The 24,241-nt window shown below is 41.1% G+C and overlaps 1 protein-coding gene across 15 annotated transcripts in view; it reads left to right on the forward strand.

The window, feature by feature from the left end:
- The window catches only part of Pkp4 (plakophilin 4), a 222,237-nt gene that overhangs the window by 106,197 nt on the left and 91,799 nt on the right, over window positions 1-24,241 (forward strand). For all 15 annotated transcript variants that reach the window (XM_028872440.2, XM_028872524.2, XM_028872784.2 and 12 more), the window contains one exon: window positions 21,099-21,211. In XM_028872440.2, coding sequence (XP_028728273.1) covers window positions 21,099-21,211 — 113 coding nt within the window. The remainder of the gene's footprint in view (window positions 1-21,098; window positions 21,212-24,241) is intronic.

The raw sequence follows: 24,241 nt of genomic DNA on the forward strand, positions 1-24,241 counted from the left end.
GTAGTGCAGAATGCCTAAAGTATCCACTACCCATCTTCTGTAGAAAATGTGTGCCTCTTCTTACCCTGGGATATTAGGGCTAGCCTCTGACCGGAAGTTCAGTCAAGTTGTCACACACTGACTTGTGTCTTTAAATGTTCCACCCCAGCGAGGCATTTGCCCTTTACCCTGTACCAACCAGGAAATGGATGCCAAACCCTGGAATCGCTCATTATAACCTGAATTTTCTCATATTCTCTGACTTTCCAGGGCGCTAATTTTACTTGGCATCTGAAAATTGGACTATATTTTAACCTTTCAGCTTTAATTCTCTTTCTACAATCTTGAGTCATTTCCTCAGATTACGATCCCTGCCAGCCTAGAGCACTCTGCTTCTGGGGGCGCCAGGTGGGCTTCCTGGGGTGCTCTGCTGCCCTTTGCTTGAACGATGAAGGTCACAACTCCTGTGCTCTCCTGGGGCTTTTTCTGCCCCCCCCCCCCCTTCGCTGCTCACTGTACTCGCGGCTCACAAAGGCCCTTAACTGCCAACAGTGACTGGCTAGAGGAGAGCCATGTCCTGCCTTACTCCTGGTGGGTAAGACCTTTCACCACTAAAATGTCTGAAATTAATAGTGGTTTGATATAAACAGTAGTCTGGGAGAGAAAGAAACAGAAATGGAATCTGAAAACACATTTCACTGTAGTTTTGACTTAAATTTTGTATTGAATTTAGGTTTTTAAAAATATGTAGGAACACTGCAAGTACCCATTGATAAATGAATGGATAAAATGTGGTAGGTATTTTTAAGATAATTTTTTTGAGATTATAATATAATTACATCATTTCCTCATTCCCTTTCCTTCCTCCAAGGCCACCCCTGTACTCCCTCCCTCTTGCTCTGTTCAAATTCATGACCTGTTTTTTTTCTTTAGTTATTGTTACATACATAGATGTGTGTAAGTGTAGATATATATTACTAAATACGTGACTACATCCTGGTAGTCTATGTAGTGTTATTTGTACATACGTGTTCAGGGCTGACCATGTGCTACTGGATAACTAGTTGGTGCGCTCTGCCCTAGAGAAGGTTGTTTCTCCTCTCCTCAGCATTCTTTAGCCGCCGAAAGCTCTTTGTGTAAGGTTGCAGCCTCCTGAACTTTTCTCTGTGCACTTTGGCTTATCTCCTGTTGGCTGTCCTTGTTCGCCTCATGTTTAGGCAGCCATGTTGGTGGGATTTTATGACTGTTGCTTCTGCCATTTCTAGCAGATACATTCTTCCAGCAAACTCCCTGTTCCTCCGGCTCTTAGATTCTTTCTGCCTCCTCTTCCACACTGATCTCTCATCGTTAGGTGGGGGAGTTGTGTTGTAGATATATCTATAATATGGCTCCCCAACTCTGTATTTTGATGGATTGTGGTTTTCTTTCATGATCTCCATCTATTGCAAAGAGAGGGGGAGAGGACTCCACCCATCCATGTCTAAATATTTGGAATGTAGTTAGGGATTGTAATGGTTTGGAGAAGTGGTGGCTGTAGGTTCTCCTCCATGACTTCTGTGGCCCTGAGTAGTTGGCTACGTTTCCACTCTCCGTCACGATTTCTTTCTCGTTGAGCACATCTGAAGTGCAGTTAGAGAACGGTGGTCAGTACCAGAGCGTGAATGCCACTGTTGTACCTTCAGCGTTGTCTTGCCAGGCTGGCTATTAATGTAGCTCATAGCTGTCATGACTAGCTAGGATTGCTGGTCGCTTCCCTCCTGTGGAAGCTTTTATGGCACCTTCTCGTACCATGAAAACTAGTCCTTGGGGAGGAGGGTTTTAGGCCACTTCCAGCTCAGTGACCTCTGGCCCCTGTGACCGAAGTGTGCGGTATCTTCAACAATAGAGACTTAATTACCTTACTCAGGGCGCGGGGTGGGGGGTACGGGGGACACGACAAAACCAAGGGCAATAGCAATAGTCTATACTGTTTTGGATGATGCATGTATAACGCTGACCAACAACCCAAAAGTGAGCTTCTCATACCTGGTGTCTATGGCTGTTGGGGAGAACATTGTTAGCCCAGATGTAAAAATTTCATTTAAACTCTACATGTATATTTTTACACTGTCTAATGTATATTACTGATATTTTTAGGTAGTTAATAGTATAATTTCTTATAAATTTTTCAAACTTCCTCACTTAGTTTATGCCCCGACCCTTCTTTTGTATTTATTTCCTTCTCCTTTTCCCCCATGTACAAGGAAATATTAATTATCCTTAAAAGGAAAAAAATTAAACAAATCAACCTTGAGGATTTTGTGCTAAGTAAAATAAGCCAGTCACAAAAGGTAAATGCCTTTTTAAAAAGAGATTTGTTTTTATTTTATGTGAATGGGTATTTTGCCTGCATGTATGTCTGTGTATCACATGTGTGCATTAATGTGGAAGCCAGAAGAGAGAGTCAGATCCTCCTTGAACTGGCGTTAAGAACAGTTCTTAGCAGCCATGTGGATGCTGGGAATCAAACCCCAGTCCTCTAGAAGAGCAGCCAGTACTCTTAACTGATGAGCCATCCCTCGAGCCTCTCACAAATACTGTATTACTTCACTTACATGAGATTCAGTTTTGTATAAAAGGCAAAATGGTGGTTCCCTGTAAGCAAGGTGTAGGGAGAATAGAATTCCTTTCTAATGAAAGTGTACTTTCAATTTGAGAAGATGAAGAAGTTCAAGAGATGGTAAATGGTGAGGGTTACAACAATTTCATTCTTATTACCAGTTTGTGAAATAAAATTAATTACAATTAAACAGTGAGCCAAACAGCATCTTTATAAAGATTGTCTTTATTAAATTATCTAATGGAGCACCAAGAGAAATATATAAAGTGGGATCTATTATTAAATTAGTCCATTGTTCCAGCATATATTTCTAGGTGTAAAGTATTTATCATTGTTGTATATTTCATGCCCTTTATGAAACTTGATTCTTAAGACACTCTTTAAGAAGTTATATATTTACTGATCATTTCCATTCCATCTTTCGAGAACTTAATGATTGGGTTGTTTGAATTCTCCTTCAGATTTTTAAATTCTTACACAGTCTAGGTTTATAGCTGGCAGCGTTTCTCCTGTAGATTATCTCTTAACTTGATTAACTGTTTTCTTTGCGGTAAAGAAACTTAAATTACTTCATAAGACCCTTCTTGTCAGTTGTTGGTATAATTCTCTGAACAATTAGAGTCTTTAAGTTCTTGGGGGTTGAAGAGATGGTGCATATGGCACAGTGGTTAAGAATACATACTCTCCTTGAAGAGGACCCAAGTTTAGTTCCCAGCATGCACATCAGGTGTCTCACAGCAGTAACTCAACCTCCAGAGGGTCTGAAGACTCTGGTCTCTATGAGTACCTGTACTCATGGGCACATACCCATATATTGATAAATATATATATATGTATGTGTGTGTGTATGCATTATTAAAAAATAAACTCAATCTTAAGTCTTTTCCTATGCCTTTAAATGTTTTCCCTACTTTTTACTCAAGCAATTTCAGTTTCAGGACTTGCATTAATGTCTTTGATCCATTTGGAGTTGATGTTTGTGTAGAATGAGAGTTTGCTTTTTTTTTTTCCATGCCTTCAGGTCATTGTTACATATTAGAGATTTTTCTGAGTTTCTAATATGCACATTTGTAACTATAAACTTCCCTCTTAGAGCTGACTTCATTATATCACATAGGTTTTGATACATTGTGCTTTCTTTTTCATTTGATGATAGAATTTAATTTTTTTCCATCTTGATTTCTGTGCTGTTCTTTTTATCATTCAGTAGTGTTGGTCAGTCTCCATGAGTTTGTGTGTTTTTCCATAGTTCTCTTGCTGTTGATGTCTTGTTTTATCGCACTGTGGTCAGATAACATATACTACACCTTTGCCATATCTGATTTTGGTTTAGACCCTGTTTGACCGACATTAGAACAGCGATGCCCATTTCTTTCTTAGATCTGTTTGTTTGGAGTATCTTTTCTACCTTCTCACTATAAGATAGCCTCTGTCTTGACAGTGAAATGCATTTCTTAGAGGCAGCACACTGATCCTGTTCCTTTATATCCAATCTGCTAGCTGGTATCTTTTGATTACTACTCAGAGTTATTATTGAAAGGTGTGTTGCTTCCTATCATTTTGTTGATTTTTTGTTGTTGGTGGTGGTGGTAGTTGGTTTAGTTTGGTTAGGTTGGGTTGGGTTTGGAGATCTTGAGGGGAGAGAGGAGGTCATAGTCAGTATTTTCCGATTCTTCACTGGCTTCTGGGTGTGGTTTGTTTCCTGTAGCCTCGCAGGTATATTTATCTATTTCTTCCGTTCATAGGGTTCCTTTGGGTGACCTCCTGGGTAAAGCTGGGTTAGTGGTTGTCAATTTCTTTAGGTTTTTTGCTTTGTTTTGTTTTGTTTTGTTTATTTGAGACAGGGTTTCTCTGTAGCTTTGAAGTTTGCCCTGGAACTCAGTCTGTAGACCAGGCTGGCCTCGAACTCACAGAGATCCGCCTGCCTCTGCCTCCAGAATGCTGGGATTAAAGGCGTGCACCACCACCACCGGCCGGCACTTTAGTTTATTTTTATCATGGAAAGTTTTTCTTTCTCTTACACTTCCGATTTAGTTTTGCTGGATGAGTAGTCTTGTGTGACATTTGTCTTTCAGAGTTTGAAACTCTGAAACTCTTGGCTTTAAAAAGTACTGTGAAGGAGCTGGAGAGATGGCTCAGTGGTTAAGAGCACTTGCTGTTCTTAAGCAGAGACTTCAATTTGATGTTTTATGTTTCTTGTGTTTGAGTTGGGATGTGCACGTGGAGGTTTAGGGGTGTGTGTGTGTGTGTGTGTGTGTGTGTGCGCGTGTGTTTTAAATTACTCTTATTTTTTCATTGGGCGTGTTTGTAGTATTCCAGTTATCAGAGGACTTGAATTTGGTTCCCCCTCCCCCACATCAGACAGCTGCCTGTAACTCTAGCTACAGGGTATCTGACACCATCTTCTGACCTCTGTCCACTGCATTGACATACACTTACACGTACACACACCTACATTCACTCTACACACACCCACTCAACAGACTCATGAACAAATTGAACTGTTGAGAACTGTGCAGTTTTTCTTACGGGCCAGGCTCTACGTGTTATTTGGCATTTCTGTCTTGTAGATTTCAATATACTTTCTTTGTTCTGTATATCCAGTGTTTTGACTACAGTATGATTTCAGAAAGTTCTGGGCATGTCTGTTAAAGTGTTCTAAATGCCTCCTGAAGCTAGATGGGTGTCTGCTTCCCTAGACTTAGACATTTTTCTGCTCTGGTTCTATTGAAACTGTTTTGTATGCTTTAGTGTGGAATTCTCCTTTGCCCATGATTTATGAATTTGGTGTATTCACAGTGTCCCAAGGATCCCAAGTGTTCTTCCTCAACTTCTTAATTTTTCTCTTTGCCACGTCTGAATGTTCTAGTTACTTGTTGGAGGCAGTATTCAGTAAGAACTGGGTTATAGTGGACTTGAATCATTGTTTCTCTCTGCTAAACTATTGTTCATGGTGCTGGGCTTATTCCCTATTAGTCCCCTGAATTTAGAATAATGCCTCCAACCAGTAACTGTCAGAGATTAGGCCCATATAAACATACAGTACTAGTCAACCACCCCCTAAACCTAACCACTTTGCGAAGTATGGGAACATGATAGTATAGTATTTACTGAGAAATTAGTTTCTGTATGAGAGAAAGAAAAAAATGGAGGTGAGACTGATTAGTAGTGGGAAAGGTCAGAAAGAAAATACAGAAAGGTGAGAAAGAAGAAGTAAATAAACAGTGGAAACGAGGGACCACAGGACAAGATGAGACAGTTCTAGCTGAGGTGGAGTGGAAAAAGTGAGGGAAAGAATGCAGAAAAGGAGGCTGAGACACACACACAAACCAGCAGGCGAGGCTGGGCTGTGTTCCTTGTGCACCCCTCTCAAAGAGCAATGAATGGGACAGAGAGTGGGTGTGCACAGGAGTACAGGGATATGTGGAGGCTGTTGTATACAGAGCCGGCCTGCTACACTGATACTCACGTCAGTGTGCTCTAGATGGAGACGCAGGGTCTGAATGTGCTCTCGTATTGCTGGTTGTAGCTTCAGATTTCTCTGTGGTCCCCCTCAGTCTCATTTATGCCTGCTGTCCCCCTGATCTGTACCGGGCATGCTCAAGTCACAGATGCCACGTCCATCAGGGGATGTTCCCTCAGGAACCAGGTCATAGATGCTTGCCCACCTCCCAGCCGTCTCTCTGGAGTTGGGATTTCAATGCTGTTCAATCTCTGGTTGGTCCTTCGTCAAGTAAATCAGAGGTGGATCACGGAAGATCTGGCACCACCAAATGGCTCAACCAGGAGTTTTTCTTTAAAATGTTCCACTCTACTGCCAAAGTTTTTTTCCTCAGTATGACAACTTTGAGCTCTCTTCCTTCCTCCCCTCCCTCCCTCCATTAATTTCTTTATTCATTTATTTATTTATTACTGCTTTTTTTTTTTTTTTTTTTTTTTGGAGACAGGGTTTCCTCTGTGTAGCTTTGGAGCCTGTCCTGGAACTCACTCAGTAGCCCAGGCTGGCCTCGAACTCACAGAGATCTGCCTGCCTGCCTCTGCCTCCCAAGTGCTGGGATTAAAGGCATGCGCCACCACCGCCCAGCTTTATTACCGTTCTTAAACATGTCTGCTTCTCTAAGTTCAGTGACAGTTTTTAGAGGCTCTCCATTTGAAGTTTAGCCTCAGTCATTCACTTACTGGGGCAAAGAAATTCCCCTGACCTTGCCGATCCCTGTAGGATGGACTCTGGTTCTTTCTTGTTTTGTTTTTGAAAGTTAACTATTTAGCTACTAGACTAGAATTTTTCACATGTCAGTTACCTATCCTGATCAACCCAGAGTTCCCTGGTTTATTCCCTGGAGACTCAAACAGACTACACCTGCTTGTCATCCACCATCTTGGATCCTGTCTTTTGAAAAAGAGCTAGAATGTAAAAATCACTATACAAATAACTGTTCCTTTTTTCAAATATTAAAAAATTCCCCCAAACTAAGTTTTTTACATGTACATGAAGAAAATGTTTTCATATTCAAGCATATGTATAACTTTTTTAAAGTTCCCTAGTTTTAATTTAATCAGTGTTTTACCAGTCTCTGTTGATGGCTAGTAGGTTATTTCTAGCTTTCCATGATTGTGTGGTGACCTATATAAGAGCCTCAACAAAACTGATGTGCTGATGGGGGCCAGTGTATTTTTAGGTGGTGTGGAGTTGACTCATTGAGGTTCCCACCCAGTCACATGTGCCTGCAGTACTTCTCTCTGACCTTACCATTTGAACATGTTCTGATAGCAAGTGTTGTTAGCTGTGAAAACATGCTATTAGAGTGTTACGGGAATCCCCATTGGCCTTTGAAAAAGTGAAAATAACACTTGTTCTTTCTATTAGAATACTGTTTTCCTGGAATTAGGATGTTCCTCTTAAATAAGGTCTGTTCTGGTAGATGCAAATAACACTGTTTCTTTAGCTTGTTCACTTCATTGCTTTTATTTTATTTTATTATTTTATTTTATTTTATTTCTGAGACAGAGTTTCTCTGGGTAGTCCTGGCTGTCATGGAACTCACTCTGTAGACCAGGCTGACCTGGAACTCACAGAGATCTGCCTGCCTCTGCCTCCCAAGTGCTGGAATTAAAGGCATGCACCACCATCACCGGGCTGTTATTTTTATTTTTATGAAAAGATTTTAATATAAAGGAGCCAAATGCTGTCTGTAGTGTGAAACAAATAGTCATATGAAAATCTGAAGATTGCCTTCTGTCCATTCTCAGCCCTGCCCTCCTGAGCAGAGCAATCATGCTGATCTGTGTAGCCCATCTACCAGTTGCCTCCATGCTCAAACAAACCTAATCAGACTCAGGGTTCTTTATTTGTTGTGTTTTAGTCAGCTCTTCAATCGGCTTTAAAAAACAACAAAATCGCACATAACGGTTCTTCGGAGGTCAGAAATAACTAATAAACTCATTCTGTTTAACAATGACATAGTGTGCTGCCGTGTGAACTGCTGTAATTAAAATGCTGATACGTGGGTGTGCGTGGACATCCTTGCCAGTGATGCTGGAGATGATGCTGTGTGTTCTGCTTCTTCCACAGGCTTGACACTGAGAAGTGCAATTGCAGGGTCACAAGAAATGTGCATTTTTTTTTGTCTTAATAGTTATTATCAGATTGATTTCCCAGAGATTTATAACAAACCTCCCTGACTAACAGCTTGTGCAGGTGTCCAGCTCCCTGGCTCCACTCCAGCCCTGGATGGCACCATATTTTAAAATGTTTGCCAGTGTCATGAAAAATGGCATCCCATTGTTATTTTATTTCTCCTTACTAATGAATCCAAGCAGTTTTCCCCATATTTTAATTAGTGCTCATATTTTATTTTAGGTTACCTATCTGCTGTACCCACTCCCCTTGTCCTGTGGTGATATAGTGTTTGTAATCTAGGAACTCAAGCTCTCCTGAAGATCAGAGGACAGAGCTAGCCACAGAGTGAGCCATAGAGGGCATGCAGTCATGGCACACACCTTTAATCCTAGCACTCAGGAGGCAGAGGCAGAGATCCGTCTGGATTTCTGTGAGTTCAAGGCCATACCGGACTACATGACATTAAGCCAACCTAAAAGAAACAGGGCCAGGCAGTGGTGGCACACACCTTTAATCCCAGTACTTGGGATCACACACCTTTAATCCCAGCACTAGGAAGGTTGAAACAGGAAGTGATATGGCTGGGCAGAGAAAGGAATATAAGACAGGAGGAGACAGGAACTCACTCTCTTTCAGGCTGAGGAGTTGATGAGCTAAGAGGTGGTGGCTGTGGCTTGGTCTCCTCTAATCTTTCAGCTTTCACCCTGATATCTGGCTAAGACCAATTAGGATTCGTGCAACATTGTCCTCTCTTCTTACTGCCTCCATCTCTCCCTCCATCTCTGTCTCTCTTCCTTGAGCTTCTTTTGTGACACTGGATGTGGAGCCCCAAGTCCCACAGCTGCAGTGCTGGCCAAGTGCTGCCCGCTAACCTGCATCTCCAGCCTCTATCTGACTCTCTTGCATGCTCGCCTAGGTGTAGAGCTGTTTCCCTTACCATTTTGAGGTTCCTTTTCTAAAGAAGGTTATAAAAATGCTCTAGGTTGTCTTTGTATGGTTATGTTTTTTTTCTTGTATACACTTGCCATGCTCTTTTCGTGTGTGTGTGTGTGTGTGTGTGTGTGTGTGTGTGTGTGTGTGTGTGTGTGTGTGTGTACACACCAAGGTACTCCAGTAGCTTGTGCTCCCATTATGTCACGAGTCTTTTATCACTGTGCAGTTGCACCTTGTCATCAGGAAGTTCCCGTGTGTACTTGGCATCTGGCGCTTTGCTTCTTATTAAGTTCTAGGACTTTATTTGATTTGTGGAGAAGGTTTTGAAGTAATAAAGTTAATTACCTTTCTAAATATAACCTTATAGAGCATAGAATGAGCTTCTTGCTCAAATGTTCAGCTTTCTGTAACAGAAAGCGAGAATGTCGAGTTCCCGCTCCACCCCCTCACCTCATAACCCTGTAGCCTTCAGCTAGTTGCTTATCACGCTTCTTGTGACCCACAGCTGCCCCACTCAGAACCAGCTTGTGTTTCTTCAGAACTTCAGAAAAACGAGGGCCAGCAAGATGGCTCGGCTGATTCGTTAGTTCAGTCCCTGGAGCTGATGTAAACACAGCCACGTGAGGTACCATGTGTTTGTAATCCCAGTACTCCTGAGGTGAGCTGGGAAGTGGAGACAGGAACATCAGCCAGAAGCTTGCTAAGCCAGCTACTCTGAAGTATGCAGCATGCCAGAAAAAGCAAGAAATACCTCAACAAGGTGCAAGTAGAGAACCAACTCTCAGAAATTGTCCTGACCTTGACATGTGATGTGGCTGCACACGTAACTAAGCAGGATTACAGCAGCGTATATGCAGAATGCCTGGCTACAGTCAGCACTCATCCAGTAGCTCCCATTGTCATTTGTAATATTGTGTTAACAGAAAATATGGACTCATGACTGCAGAGTACATCTGTGCCAAACATAAACCAATAAATGTCTTCATAAGTGATCATATATTATATACAAGATGAAAAAAAACTATCCAATATGTTAATTTAGAGATTCAGACACATAAATTTATCTGAGAAATTAATACAGCATCTTGTCAAATTTGCCACTTCTAAGAACTTTTTCTTTTTTTTTCCTCCACACTGTTAGCCATGTAGACCTAACAGGAGTTTTAAAAAAGGAATGTTTATTCATGGGAGAGGATTGCAGTGAGTCGAACTCAGGGTTAGGGGTGTTCTGCCCTGAGTCCGTCCTTAACCCTGCTCAACCACTGTATCAGATGCATAGGGAACATGCAGATGTTCTGTAAGGGCATGAAAAGTCGAGTTAAAATGGCTTCTTTATGTAGCTAACAGCAAGAAGGAATGAGTATCAGAGGAGAAAGCACACATTTGGAAAAAAGGCAGAGGGATGTTAAGGCTGAAACGGGCATCTGGACTTAAGCCATCACTAGATAGGGCCTGACTCTCCTGTCGCTCTAATGGTCCTTGAAGGGTAATTTATAGCTATGGGTAGATCATTGATTTTTCTTAATCACATTTCTGAAGAAGCCAAGGTAAGTTCTAAAAGTTTAGAAATGAATGATACTCCTAATGAAGTTACATGCATAAAATGAAACATTGACAAGGTTAAAAAGACCAAAAAAAAACAAAAAACAAAAAAAAAACACTACCGTTTTAATCACTTAAAACGCTAACGAGCCTGTACAAAGGTTTTCAAAGGCTAGAGCAGAACTGCCATGTTCACACTCTGTTAGAGCAGAAGGAACGCCCACAGAAGCAACTCTCGCATGCACGCCTGGGATAGATGCTACCCTTCTTTCCTATTAATTTTTCATTGCTAACCAAATTTTTTTTAAACTAGCCTCGTACTTTGTGGTGCTGTTTGTTAGATTTCATAAAGGAAGGTTAGATTTAGACTGTTTTCTCTTACCATTTTTATATTTTTGGCTGTATTCAGTAAATACTCTCCATAGAGAAAATGGGAGATTGGTCATTTATTCCTTGTAGTTTTCCATTTCAGCAAATGATGATCTATGTGCATTATTACCCTGGACCGTACAGTCAGCTCACTCCCAGATAACCGTCTTACATTAGAGGATATGGTCATATATCTTTTTTGTTTGTGTGTGTGTGTGTTTGTTTTTGGAGACAGGGTCTCACCATGTAACTCTGGCTGGCCTGGAACTCACTATGTTGTCCAGGCTGACCTCAGATTCATAGAGGTAATCCTGCCTCTGCATCCCAAGTGCCAGATTAAAGGTGTATGCCACCACACCTGGTAGGTACATCAGGCATCTTAATTGTTTTAAAATACATGTGTAGTAGGAAGTCAGGCGAAGTTACCGTTGTTCATAATTACTCAATATGAAATCCAAAGACATAGTTAAATAATAAAGATACTACATTTGAAAGAAAAGAGCAACATGGTTTAGACGTCAATTCTACCAAACCACTACTGTACTAGAAGATAATATTGTCACGTGTTAGGTCACACTGGCTCCAAGTACTCACTATCCTCATGTCATGTTGCCTCACTGTGTTTTTAACAACAGGACTCTATAAATATCAAAACTGTTGACCATGCTGGGCAGACCTGAAAGCGTGAAAGACTTGAGCAGAATTCCTGACTCTTGTATGTACACGCACTTCTTACATAGCACATATGTACCTTTTTAGGAGGGGAGCCACGTGAGAGTGAGAAGGCATTGCTGCTAGTTCAGCACCTGACAGACAGTACCCCTAGGCTGTTAAACCAGTGTTCAAAACTGGTTTGCAAAGGATGTAGCGCTGGCCTGAGAGATGAGGGAATTGCATGGTTAAAGAACGGTAATTGCAGTGGGCAGAAGCGGGGACAATGAACAGCGCCTCTAAAACTATGCACTCTATATTAAGTTCACAAAACTATCTGTGAGACCTCACAGCTAACTTGATAAGAGTCGATGAAATGTTGGGCAAGTAAGGTCTGGTCCCAGCTCTGTCTGCGTCTCTCTGTGACGTCAGTTAAAAGCTGAACATGGTTTTGTACACAGATCTTTTTGTGCAAATGTCTCGCTGTGTTTGAAAGGAGATGCGTTTCAAATGCTTTAAGGACCTCAAAAAGGGTCGTCTATAAGATATTATCCAGGCCTTTATATAAAATATTTACAAATAAATAAATTTCAGAAAATTTGCAGCCAATTTTGCATGCTACATAAAATGATGAATGAAATGTTCAATTCACTCTTGAATTAGTGAATTGAACAGCTGCCATGGCCAAGACTGTACTGTGGGATGAGGAGAGGATGGTGGGCGTTCACAGGAGTGTCATGTTTCAGGAGTGTGGAACAAATAAGGAAGAGCCTTGAGTTATAAGTATAGAAAACCATGAACAGTTTTATGTAGGTGCCTACCCCTCACTCCCAGGGGAATATCTATTAATATCCTGGGGAACACTGATGGTTCTCATTTGAGAAAGACAGTGTGAGTTTTTCAAGTCTTTTTTTATCCAGAAGGAGCTAGTTAGTATAAGGGGGATGGGTCTTATGTTCCTCCTTACTTCTGTAATTAATTATGTATTGATTGAGGGACTCCTACATGGACATTAAACTGTGACGGGTGACTCGGACACTGGATTACCTCTATGGTACTAGCTGAGATCTTGAGGCTGAGAAATCCAAGGACCCTTTGTAAATATGGATGCTTTGGTTTTAGTGCCACGTAGATTAGAAAAGAATACTTAGATTTTACCAAATGTCTTTGGTGGCAGTACTTGAGATCCTGCCAGGGGTCTTCTGCCTGCTGGTGAACAATATCATACGATCAGTTTAAAAACTCTTCTCTGTTCCTACCTCAGTATCTACAATGATAGATTATGATTCTAATTCACTCATCTTTTGAATATAGGAAAAATGGGGGTGTCTTCATATAATGTCATCAGAATGGGGCATAGCTTGCCTAGTGCCTTGAATCTTAAAAGCCTAATTAGGACCCAGGGTGAAAAATGACTTCAGTGTCTTGGATGGTATTGTATTGTTAAAAGGAGACAGTGTAAAGCATCATTAGTGAAAGGCTAGTATAGGTCGCAAGAGAAGGAAACAGATTGAGGAAGCCTGTGGTCACGGTGCTATGTCTTCAGATAAGACCAATCTCAGTATTACATGAAAAGAAATATTAAAGAATAGACAGAGAGAGATGAGCAAGGTCTTAGAGGTGGCCAGGAGGCCTGGAGAGGGAAGCATTGGACAGGAGGGGCCGCTCTCTCCACTAAGCCTGGAAGAGAGCTGGCAGTGCCTGTAAATATGAAACCAGAATTGTGGAGACTTCATTGCCTGAACAGAAGGGCCTGCTGCTCTTTCTTCCCCGTCAGCACCACCTTCATAGTAACCGTTAGAGCGTCTCCTGTGGAAACAGCAGACAGCTAGGAGTACGTACACGGCCGTGATGCAGAAGAGGCCAAAAGGCTTCTGCCTCCAAGCCCAGGGAGCCTTGAGGCACACGCAGCAAATCTCAGCCTGTAGCAGTGGGGAAAAGAAGGGAGTAAAAGAGGCATGGCTTCCAGGTCTGACGACTGGACCATTATATAACGTGCTGGTGATGAGGAATACTATGAACACTTTATGCTAATAAGTAGAGCCCAAAAGGAGCCAGGAGAACCAACACCCTCCCTTCTGGAAGGCACCTCAGTGTCGGGTGTGGAGGAGTGCATAGTCTGTACCAGAGAGAGTTGTAGGAGAAAGAAGTATTTTTAGGAAAGAACTACATTGCAGTGAAAAGCCTGGTGAGTATTCTTAGTAACCCAGAGGTGGGGAATATTCTGGGTAAAAGATGAACAGCTTGTAAAGCAGATTTGTAAAGCAGAATGAGGCTTCCACGGGGCACAGTTGGAAAGGGTCAGGAGCTGTGGCACTACAGCCATCAGGGAGGATTCAATGGGGGTGAGGGAGCGGGCACCCCCAGGAGGTGAAGGATGCCCTGATTTTAGGACCAACCCCCCAGCCTCTGAAGCTGAGAACCCAGTGCAGCTATTTCTGCTCATCAAGGGAGGTGGGAGTGGAGGCATCTACTGCTGGATGCTTCTGGAAGCCAGAGCAGGGCGTGCCGGCCTCGTACACAGATGCACAGAATTCCTGGTGTTGCCGCTTCAGAGAAACACAGAAATCGTTTTGAGGAGGAAAGGAGAGAACTCAAATCTGAGAGTTTAGGCAAAGGTGTAAACCTAAAGAGGAAGGTGAACAGGAGGAGAGAGAGAGATTTTAGGCGACATGAACTTACAAGAACAGATGGATACATTTAAAAGGGGGTAAAAAACTAGAAATCTCAGAAATAGAAAATATTTTCTTTGGGACAGACCCAGTGTATGAACCAAAACCTAAACAAGGCGCTGGAGATTTAATACTAAGGAATTCTTCCTGGCTACGGCTCAGAAAAATAAAGGGAAAAACCTTGACTATACTGTTGCCCCAACATGTGAACCCGTTTCTCACCTGAATGAAGCAAATAACTGAACAAAGCCTTTCCACGGCATTGTTGAGCTGAACAGGAAGGAAGGATGGTCCACAGAAACTGAAACAGGGATGTGTCCTCAGCTGAGCAGTAAAACTGACATGCTCCCTGCAGGTGGCCTCCAGAGAGGTGGGTGCTGTGGCTTGAATATGAGATGTCCCTGTGTGTCCTTGCACTGAGGGCTCCGTGCCCCTGCTGGGGGTTGCTGTTTGGGGAGGTTCTGGGAGCCTGAGGTGGAACCTAACAGCAGGAAATAGGTCATTGGTATCCTTGGGGTGGCTCATGCCTGACCCCTCTCTGTCCCTCTTCTCTGATTTCTGGCTGCTCTTCTGCCTTGCTCCTCCCCTCCATGATGGACTGACACCGGAAGCTATGAGCTTGTTGCTGTCTGCTGCCTGCCTGTGAGGGCTGCTGAGAGTGAAGAGTCCTTTACCACAGGGTGATGGGAGGCCTGTTTCCCATAGAAGACAGGCAGGACTGCGTGGTAGCAGTAGGGAGAAATTTTCCCCCTGAGAGTTTGGTACTTGTGAAATTTAAAAACTAAATGGTCAGTACTCTTAGGAAGTAAATGTTGGTTTTTTAAGAAATAATATTAAAGCATAAAACAGGTAGACTCCGAAAAAGGAGGGAGGAGACCAAATCCAACCAGTGAGTGGGGGGTTGGGACTCACCTATGCTGCCAGCTGAGGTGGAAGTTCAGCTACTTTGGGAGATAATCTAGTAGTCATCAGGAAATAAAATTGATGATGTGTATACCTTTAAATGTAGAAATAACCCTTCTGTATCTGCTCTAGAGAAGTCTGGCTCGTATGCACAAGGTTTAATCAAGAATGTTTGTTTTACAGAATGTTTATAATTGCATAAGCAATCAGAAACAACTCATGGGTCCATCATGATGTGAGCATAAATAAGTGTGGTGTTATCATAAAACGGGGTATTATTGAACAGTGAAAATTAATGAGCAAGAGCTACCCATACTGATATTGATAACTCAGAATCTTACTACATTAAAAGCGATCTGCAAAGGAACTGTACCATATGCTATTTACGTAAATATAAATATGTAGAAGCAATAACATAAATATTCATGAGAATAATATACATCAGCTCCAAGGTACTGATTCCTTTTACAGAGGGGTGAAGAGAGAAGATCCAAGAGAAGGAAACCGGGGGCTATCATTGTACTTTAACATGAGATACCGTTTTACCTCTTAAGGCAGCTGAAGCAGGTAATAGCAGAACAGTGAGACTTGTTATAACTGACTTGTTACTCACTTCCACAGAAGTTGATTACTTTATTATCTGTACTTTTCTTATGTACCTGAAGTATCCCTGTGTACCTCACAATATCCAGAAACTGAGTGAAAAGAAACTTCTATCACTGTGAAAAAGGAGCCAACATGAGACCAGCCAAGGTGGGGCCCGTGGAGTGTTTTCTGCGCAGAGATTTATCATAAATTAGTGCCTGTACAGAGGGGATGAGCAGCTGGAACGGCAGGAAGCCTATGGACCTCAGTGCAGACTGGCAAGGCCGCAGCCATGCCCAGAAGGAAGCCTCTCTGGGCCCCGCCTTTCCAGGGCCTCTTTAGTCAGCAGCTGCCTGGCCAGAGGGTGTGCCTGTGAGCAAGGGGCTTCTTGGTGTCTTGGTAGCTCCTAAGCAAGCTTGGACTGGGCAGGCCTGTCCACCATCATCATGAAATGCAGCGTAATTTCAATTGCCCAGTGCTCCCTCGGTCTTTATCAGTATATTTATGGCTGCAGTGAAGTTTAGATGCAGAGTCTTGTAATGCATGCTCAGATTATCGTTTATAGCATATCGGTACCTTTACTTTCTCTATGAGGTTGTGGCTTTATTTGCTGGACTCTGAGGATAGTCACATGATAGGTCTACAAGTTGGTTTCATCTTCATTTCTTCCCCCCCCCCCCCCCGTTCAGAATACTGTTTAAGGACCAGTCACAATTTTATGTTTAGAGGATAAAATATACAAATGATATCTCTGTCTAATTATCTTAATGAGTGTTATTTTAGAAATCATTGGATGTGTTTGTGTAAGACGACATAATGCTACCTTCCTCATCAGTCAGTCAGAGAAGGCAATAGGGACAGCATTATCAATTATCAAATACTTATAACCCACTCGTCCAAGTGCCCGTTACATAGGGTGCTTGACTTGCATTCTGTAGAAGCAATACTTATCCTTAGGTAAAACGAACATGTATTTTATCTGAAAATGTCCAGTTATTCAGTAACAGTTGCAGATCCATGCTGTCCAGCTTCTGGGTAGTCTGCCTTCAACCCTCTGATGATGTCCTGCTAGTGAGGAATGTAGACCCATAAGTAGGGTGGTTTTGATAATTTAGTGAGTGATGTTCAGTTGTGTGGACTCTGGGACTGGTAGAGATATAATAGAGACTTTGCTCTGTTCATTAGGATGTTAAAGTAGTTACCCAGCTTTTACATTGACAACAGGAAGTTCTAGCACAGGTACCTAGGCCTCCCAAGCACTCCATACCTGTGGATGTTTCTGAGGTGCTCTGGTGACGCACAGACCAATGCTCCCGATGAAACAGAAAAGGCGTTCAGCCAGGGTTTATTAGAGGCTTTTCACACTGAGAGTGAAGACAGGAGAGCAAAGCTTGAGTCCCAGCTTCCAGAACAGTTTACAAACTTAGTCAGCTAAAGTGCTGATGCAGCCCCCAGGCCTAGACACACAGTTTGTGTGGAGGTGGTTTCTGTGTGAGGAACTTGACCTTGAGACCTGGTTCAGGAAGTACTGCAAGTAGGCAGAGGTGAGGGAGAAGAGGAGACTCCTGTTTCCTGGAGCCAGGCACAGGTGAGCATGTGCGTCACTGTCTGGCCTGAGTATGTCTTAGGCCAGGGCAAAGTCACTTGCCTCTGGCTATGAGGAAGGACTTACAAGGAACTATGTCTTGTTCCTAACTCCAGTAGAAATTTTCTCTACAGTCCCTTGGAAGGTGGTTTCAGAGGTTGTAGAAGATTCCACAAAGGCAATTCAAAGATCCACCATGATTGTATTTTTTCTGTCAAAGGAACTTTTTTCTCATGGCTGTGTTCTTCTTTGAAGTCTTGCTACACACACACACACACACACACACACACACACACACCCTGAAACACTGTGAGATGAGCGCGATGCTGCTTCCTAAGGTTACCATAGCCGGGTACAGAACAGCACAGTGTGTACCAGTCCGGTCCTCACTGCCCCACTCCCCCATCGGAGCCACTGTGCAGCACTGGTAACCAGCTGCTGTTGGTCTGTGCCTTATCCAGTGAGCCCGCGCCACCGAGTTCACTGGGAAAGCATCTCAGTATCAGGAAGTGATGAGCAGTGGAGGATCGCTCCTAAAACTATTCTAAGACTGCTTCCTTGTCTGCGCAGAAACTATTACTTTTCTCAGGCCCATCTGTTGATACTTGAGGTTGGTTCCCGAACTGTGGGTGTTCTGTTTAAAAAGTTCTTGCCAAGTTTCTGTGTTTCAGGGTTTAAATTTGGATCTTTGATCCCTTTGGGATTGATTGTTGTACAAGGTGAGAAAGATAAGGCTCTAACTTCATTGTCCTGTGGGGAGAAAGACACTGTTTGTTACATGGCTATTCCCCTCTCCCCAGAGGGTATTTTTTACTCTTTTGTCAAAAATTACATGGACATAGCTTTGCTGTTTTATTTCCAGTTCCTCTGTTCTATCCCATTGGTCCACCCATTTGCTTTTATGCTGGTACTCGGCTGTGATCACCACTATAGCTCTATAGTATAATTTGAGGGTGAGTGTTGTGATATCACCAGAATGTTCTTACTCTTTAGGGTTGCTTTGGCTGTTTGTGGTCTTCTGTGGCTCCACATGAATTCCCATATTATTTTTTCTAAACCTTTGAAATATGACTTGGAAAATTTTAATGGTATTGTGTTAATTATGTAAATTAATTTTGGTATTTAGATATAGAAAATATAGATATTTTCATAATATTAATTTTCCCTATCTAGAAACATGAAATATTTTCCTGTTGTCTAGTATCTTCTGTGATTTCAAGAGTTCCTCTACATCTTTGGTTAGATACATTTTTAAATACTTAATTTTAACTGGTTGTGGTAGCACTTGCATTTAATCTGAGCACTTGGGAGGCCAAGACAGGGGTATAATCTCTCTGAGTTCCAGATCAGGCAAGGCTACCTAAAGATATAGTGAGACTCTGTCTCCTGCCCCACTCCCATGTGCATGCACATGCATACATACACACACACACCAAACAAACAAACACCTTAATTTTGGAGGTAGTTCAAAGAAGCCATGAGCACAGTCAACAAACAGGTGGTCCACAGGATGGAAGAAATCCTTCACCAGCTACACTGCACACAAGGGCTAATATCCAGGATTTACAGAGAATTGCAGAAATTAAATACCAAGATAAAATAAAATCTCCAACCAACAAATGAACTGAATAGACAGTTTTTAAAAATACAAATTGCCACAGTGTTCAATATCCCTAGCCATCAGGGAAATACAAATTAAAACTACTTTAAGATTGCATCTCACCCTCATCAACATGGCTATCATCAACAAATCTGGCAGCAAATCGTGGAGAACATATGGAGAGAAAGGACCCCTTATCCATTGTTGGTGGGAGTGCAAATTAATACAACCATTGTGGGAATCAGTTTGGAGATTACACATGCACACACACACACACACACACACACACACACACACAAACAAAAAACAAAAAAAAAACAAAAATACTAAAACCTAAAAATAGAACTACTATGTGACCCAGCTGGGCATCTACCCAGAGACCTCCATACTCCACCATAGAGATATCTATCCTTGTTTACTGCTGCTTTATGCACAATAACAAAGAATTGGACAACCTAGTTGTCCGTCAACAAATGAATGGAAATGGATGAACTTAAAATGTATAATATTACACAAGGTGACACAATTGCAGAAAGATATAAAAACTATCATGTTCTTTCTCAGGCAGAATCTAGACAAGAATCTATGTATGTATAAATCATGTACATGTGGGTACAGTAAACATGAGTAAAGAAAATTAAAAAGCATATAGGAGGATGTAGAAGGATTGAAAGCAGGTAACAGATACAAGTTATGAAAGATAATTGTTTTCTAGTTCAGTTCTGTCGTGATTTTTTTATATGGATAAGTGCATAAATATATTCAATACTGAGTAAAAAAATTGAAAGGGAAACTGTAGCTTCCATTCTAAATTCCTATTCCAACTGTATAGAAGTTCAGTGACTTGTATATGGACTTTAGATCTGGTTAATTTTGGTGTGTGACTTTTTTAATATTCAAGTTTTTATAATAGAGGCTACAAAAGTTAAAAATACATATATCTGTTCTAAGAATAGTCCATGTAGTTTACAGAGCTAATGCTGTCAAGTAGTCCCTGCAGAGAATTAACAGGCTCAAGTAACTTTTATGACAAACAGGTATTAACACAGTCCTAATGATTCCTTTAGTGTTTCACATGCCTGCTATTTTGATCAGCAGTTATAGTCAGATTAAACTACTTACAGTTGGGTAGACTTATAGGAAGATATTATGGTGCATGAGACCTTGGTGTATTTTTGCAGATGTTAATTCTAACAAAAAGTTTTAGTAAGTAATGTATCTGATTTGATCTTTTAGTGTTTGATAGCATGATGTGCTCTCTGTTTATCAAGTCCAGTCAAGCTAACAGAGACACAAATAAAATATAACCACTTAATAATCAAATTGGTTTGCTTTTCTGAGATAGCATAAAGAATATTTCTCTAGATATCTTTTCCACTTCTCAGTACAAGTTCAGAGTCCACAGTACAGCATATTTGTGTGTGTGTGTGTGTGTGTGTGTGTGTGTGTGTGTGTGTGTCCTTCTGCAGTGCAGCAACATAAATACATTGTAAATAGAGCAAACTTTTTGGTTATATTATGGAATAAATACAGCCAGACAATCACCGGAGGTTCATTTATTTCCATGGTGCAGTGACCTGTATGGAACATGGTACTGTGATTCCCATCATGGAGATTTGTGGTTTTAGTGTGGTCCTGACATGCAGTGCAGCAGGGAAGATATAAAAATTAGCATTGAGGAGGAGGAGGAGGAGCTCTCGGATGGTTGGTCTGTTCACTTATAAACATCAGATAAGGTGTCTGCACACACATAGTTTAATGTAGCACTCTGCGAAAGTTCTGGTTAAAACCTCAACTAGAATTGAAAGCAAAGGGCACATAAGTATCTACATGTTTTCAGTTCCAAACAAGAGCTGATACTCTTGATAAGTTTTCTCAACTCAGACACCCACATATCCACAGGTAATTGTTTATACCCTTCAGGACCCGAACTGCACATGCCTCACTGTAGCTTTATGTGATGGGTATGTTCCTGTGTTTCCTGTGACAAACATGAATTCTTATCCTTCTAAGCAGCAGACCTGGTCATCTTATATGCCTTTTATCTCCTTGAATCACAGGAGCTTCAGTTTCAACGACTCACCCGAGAACTGGAAGTGGAAAGGCAGATTGTTGCCAGTCAGCTAGAAAGATGTAGGCTTGGAGCAGAATCGCCAAGCATCGCCAGCACCAGGTACAGGGCCAGTGGCTCTATCTTTATGCATCCAAATTACATGTCTCAGTACATTAGCAGGGCTGCAGCGACCGATCCGTTAGAATCCTGTACCTGTTAACTTCCATTCTGAACCTGACACCAAAAATGTCTATTTATTTTGCTTGTGAGAAGCTGCTGACGGTATTGATTGCCCTTCAGTCCTGTGCTGAAGTATATGATATGTAGCCAAAGAGGACTGCGGCCTTCAGACACTGGATGTCTTGCATGGACACGTCACAGTTAGTGGCTAGCTGTTTGGTAAAGAGTGTGCTGGTAATTGGACAACATGGCATAGACTTTTTAAACTAACAAATATTTCTAAGTGGTATGGTCTAGCTGGCCTTTAGAAATGCCTTCAGTTTACTTTCAGTTTTTCTAAAATCTGTGAAACTGATATATACAACAATTACACTGAGATATCCAAAGTGTTCATATGGTAAGTACCAAAGGATCATATTTTTAACGGCGAATATAGTAATTACAAACTAAGCATTTAATTGAAAACAACATTTAATCACAATTTTTTTTATTTAAATGGCCTCTTTTACTCCTTAAAAAGATCACTACTGTGTAAATTACTAACATACTCCACTTGTTAATCATTGCTTATCAGTAGATCTGTTTCTTAAAAGTTACGTATCACTAGAAGCATACATTATTTTTAACATTTGCATTTTTAAGCTTGGTGTATGTGACCTGTGCACTACAACCCCAAATCACATCAGTTATCTCTAACTGCTGAATTATTCTCCTCAGTTTCTTCTATAGCTCAGTGGAGACAACCTCTTATTGCTGAATGAGATTCTGCCTGTAACTTCTCTTTTCTAGTCAATGGTTGGTATGATGTTTAAACTCTTAGACTTCATTTACATGAATGTTTCAGCCTCAGCCTTGACAGATGTGCACGCTGGTGTAAGATGTAAAACATTTGAATAAAATCAATAGTGGAAAAGTAGGTGATTGTATTTTTTTAAGTATCTGGGAAGTCTTTTTTTTCCCCCTTTTTACAGCTTGTTTATTTATTTTGTGTGTGTGAGTGTGTATACATGTGAGTGCTCATGTCATGGTGCCCATGTGGAGGACAAAACAGCTTGCAGGAATTGGTTCTCTCACTCTTCCATGTGTGTCCCAGGGGTCAAATTCAAGCTGTTAGGCTGGTGACAGGTACCACTGAGCCATCTTGTTAGCCTAGGTAGTCTTTTATACTAAGAAAATGTATACATAAGCAAGGTGTAATAGTATAAATAGTGTAATATATATGCTATAATATATTATATTATATTATATACTATTACTATATTGTAGTATTATATAATATGATATATTATAGCATTTATATTATAATAGCATATATTATATCATAATATATTAAAATATTATAGATTATGCCCGTTGGTAACCAATGAAATAATTTACCAAAGAAGGGGACATTATAAAAGCAAAAATTATCTGTAATTCTACTTAATAGTTTTTTAAAGGTATCAATAGTTTTAGTATTAAAAAGGAAATTCTTCAGATTCAGCAATATGATGCTGTATGTTTTTTAAAAAAGGAGGGCCAGATGAATAGAAAATCAGAATTTTACATTATTAAGAACATTAATCTAGTATGTGAAGGGCTGGGCAGGATACCTTGCCCTGGCAATAGATAACTCAAAAAAAAAAAAATCAGATTTATCCTGTTAAACTTCTAAAAGTAATTTCCCTATCAATAATAAAAGTTGATATCTAGAGAAAATGAAAGAAACACTAAGCTTTGAGCTGGTAAAAGTTTTCCCATTCTGTAGGCTGCCACTTTGTCCAAATAACATGTCCTTTGCTGGGCAGAAGCCTTTTAGTTACATGAGGTCCCATTTATTAATTGTTGTTCTTAGTGCCTGTGCTATTAGTGTTCTGTTCAGAAAGCCTTTTCCTGTGCCAATTATTAACACTTGAAATTGTTCATTATGAACTCATGGGATAAAAGATCATAAACAGTGTTTTGGAACAACCCTAACTTACGATAGCAATACCTTTTCAAAGGAAGGAAGGAAGAAGTTACCAAGAACTAAACTTTGGCCAAATCTGTAAAATTGTATTTAACAGAACCATCTGGATCAAACATGACAAAATGTTAACATCTGTCGAGTGAGAGTGTATTTGTTAAATGCATGGCCAGTAATCTTTTAATTTTTAAAACATTAATTAATGAAGGCTATATAATCAAACGATATAATCAAATAGATTTTATTTAAAATCTATAAAATATATATTGTGGGTAAGAGTAACATTACCGTCAGTTGTTTGTATTTTCTATTTTGTGTGTGTTTCATGCTTGCTTCTCACTGCCTACTGTCAAAGCCAGCACCTCACTGGGGCTTCATTCAGTCATACGGGTAATGCTGGCCCTTGGTTGTGGGGAGCCTTATTTGACACCCATAGAGTGCCGTGATGGTGAATGCAGAACAGAATGAGAAGGACCTAGGCAGCCAACCAGATGTGTGACACGATCTTTAGAGTTACAACTAGGACAAGGTTCTTCATTCCATGAACTTACTCAAGTCTCATCTCAGGTCAGATCCTTTTGTGTTCCTGACGCCCCAGCTGAATACTCACCCCTTTCCACAGCTTTTCCCAAGTTCCTCAGGGCAAGTCATTTCCCTCCAACGAACTCATAGCTGTTTCTCTGTGCCTGTGTTAGCCCATTGTGAAGTGGTGAGGCCCAGCCATGGCACACTAGTGGCTTAGCAGCCCATTTCCCACCCAGATGCTCATTAAATGCATAATGGACCTTCCTAGGAACAGCAGCTTTGGAGTTCATCAGAGGATGCTTTGCAAGTTCCTCACCTGGTGTCCTAGGTGTTTGCCATTTTCACAACTTTTCACAACATTTCACAACTTTGTGCTTTCCAGAGGACCCACAAATGTGGGAGACAGCTGCTCAGCTCTGAGGCCAGTATCTCTGCATGCCAGTCTGGAGCCGTTCAAAGAAAGACATTAGAAAAGAGAATGGTGGTGTTATGTTGTCCTG

Source organism: Peromyscus leucopus, chromosome 4 (genome assembly GCF_004664715.2).
Source record: "Peromyscus leucopus breed LL Stock chromosome 4, UCI_PerLeu_2.1, whole genome shotgun sequence".
NCBI classification, from domain to species: Eukaryota; Metazoa; Chordata; class Mammalia; order Rodentia; family Cricetidae; genus Peromyscus; species Peromyscus leucopus.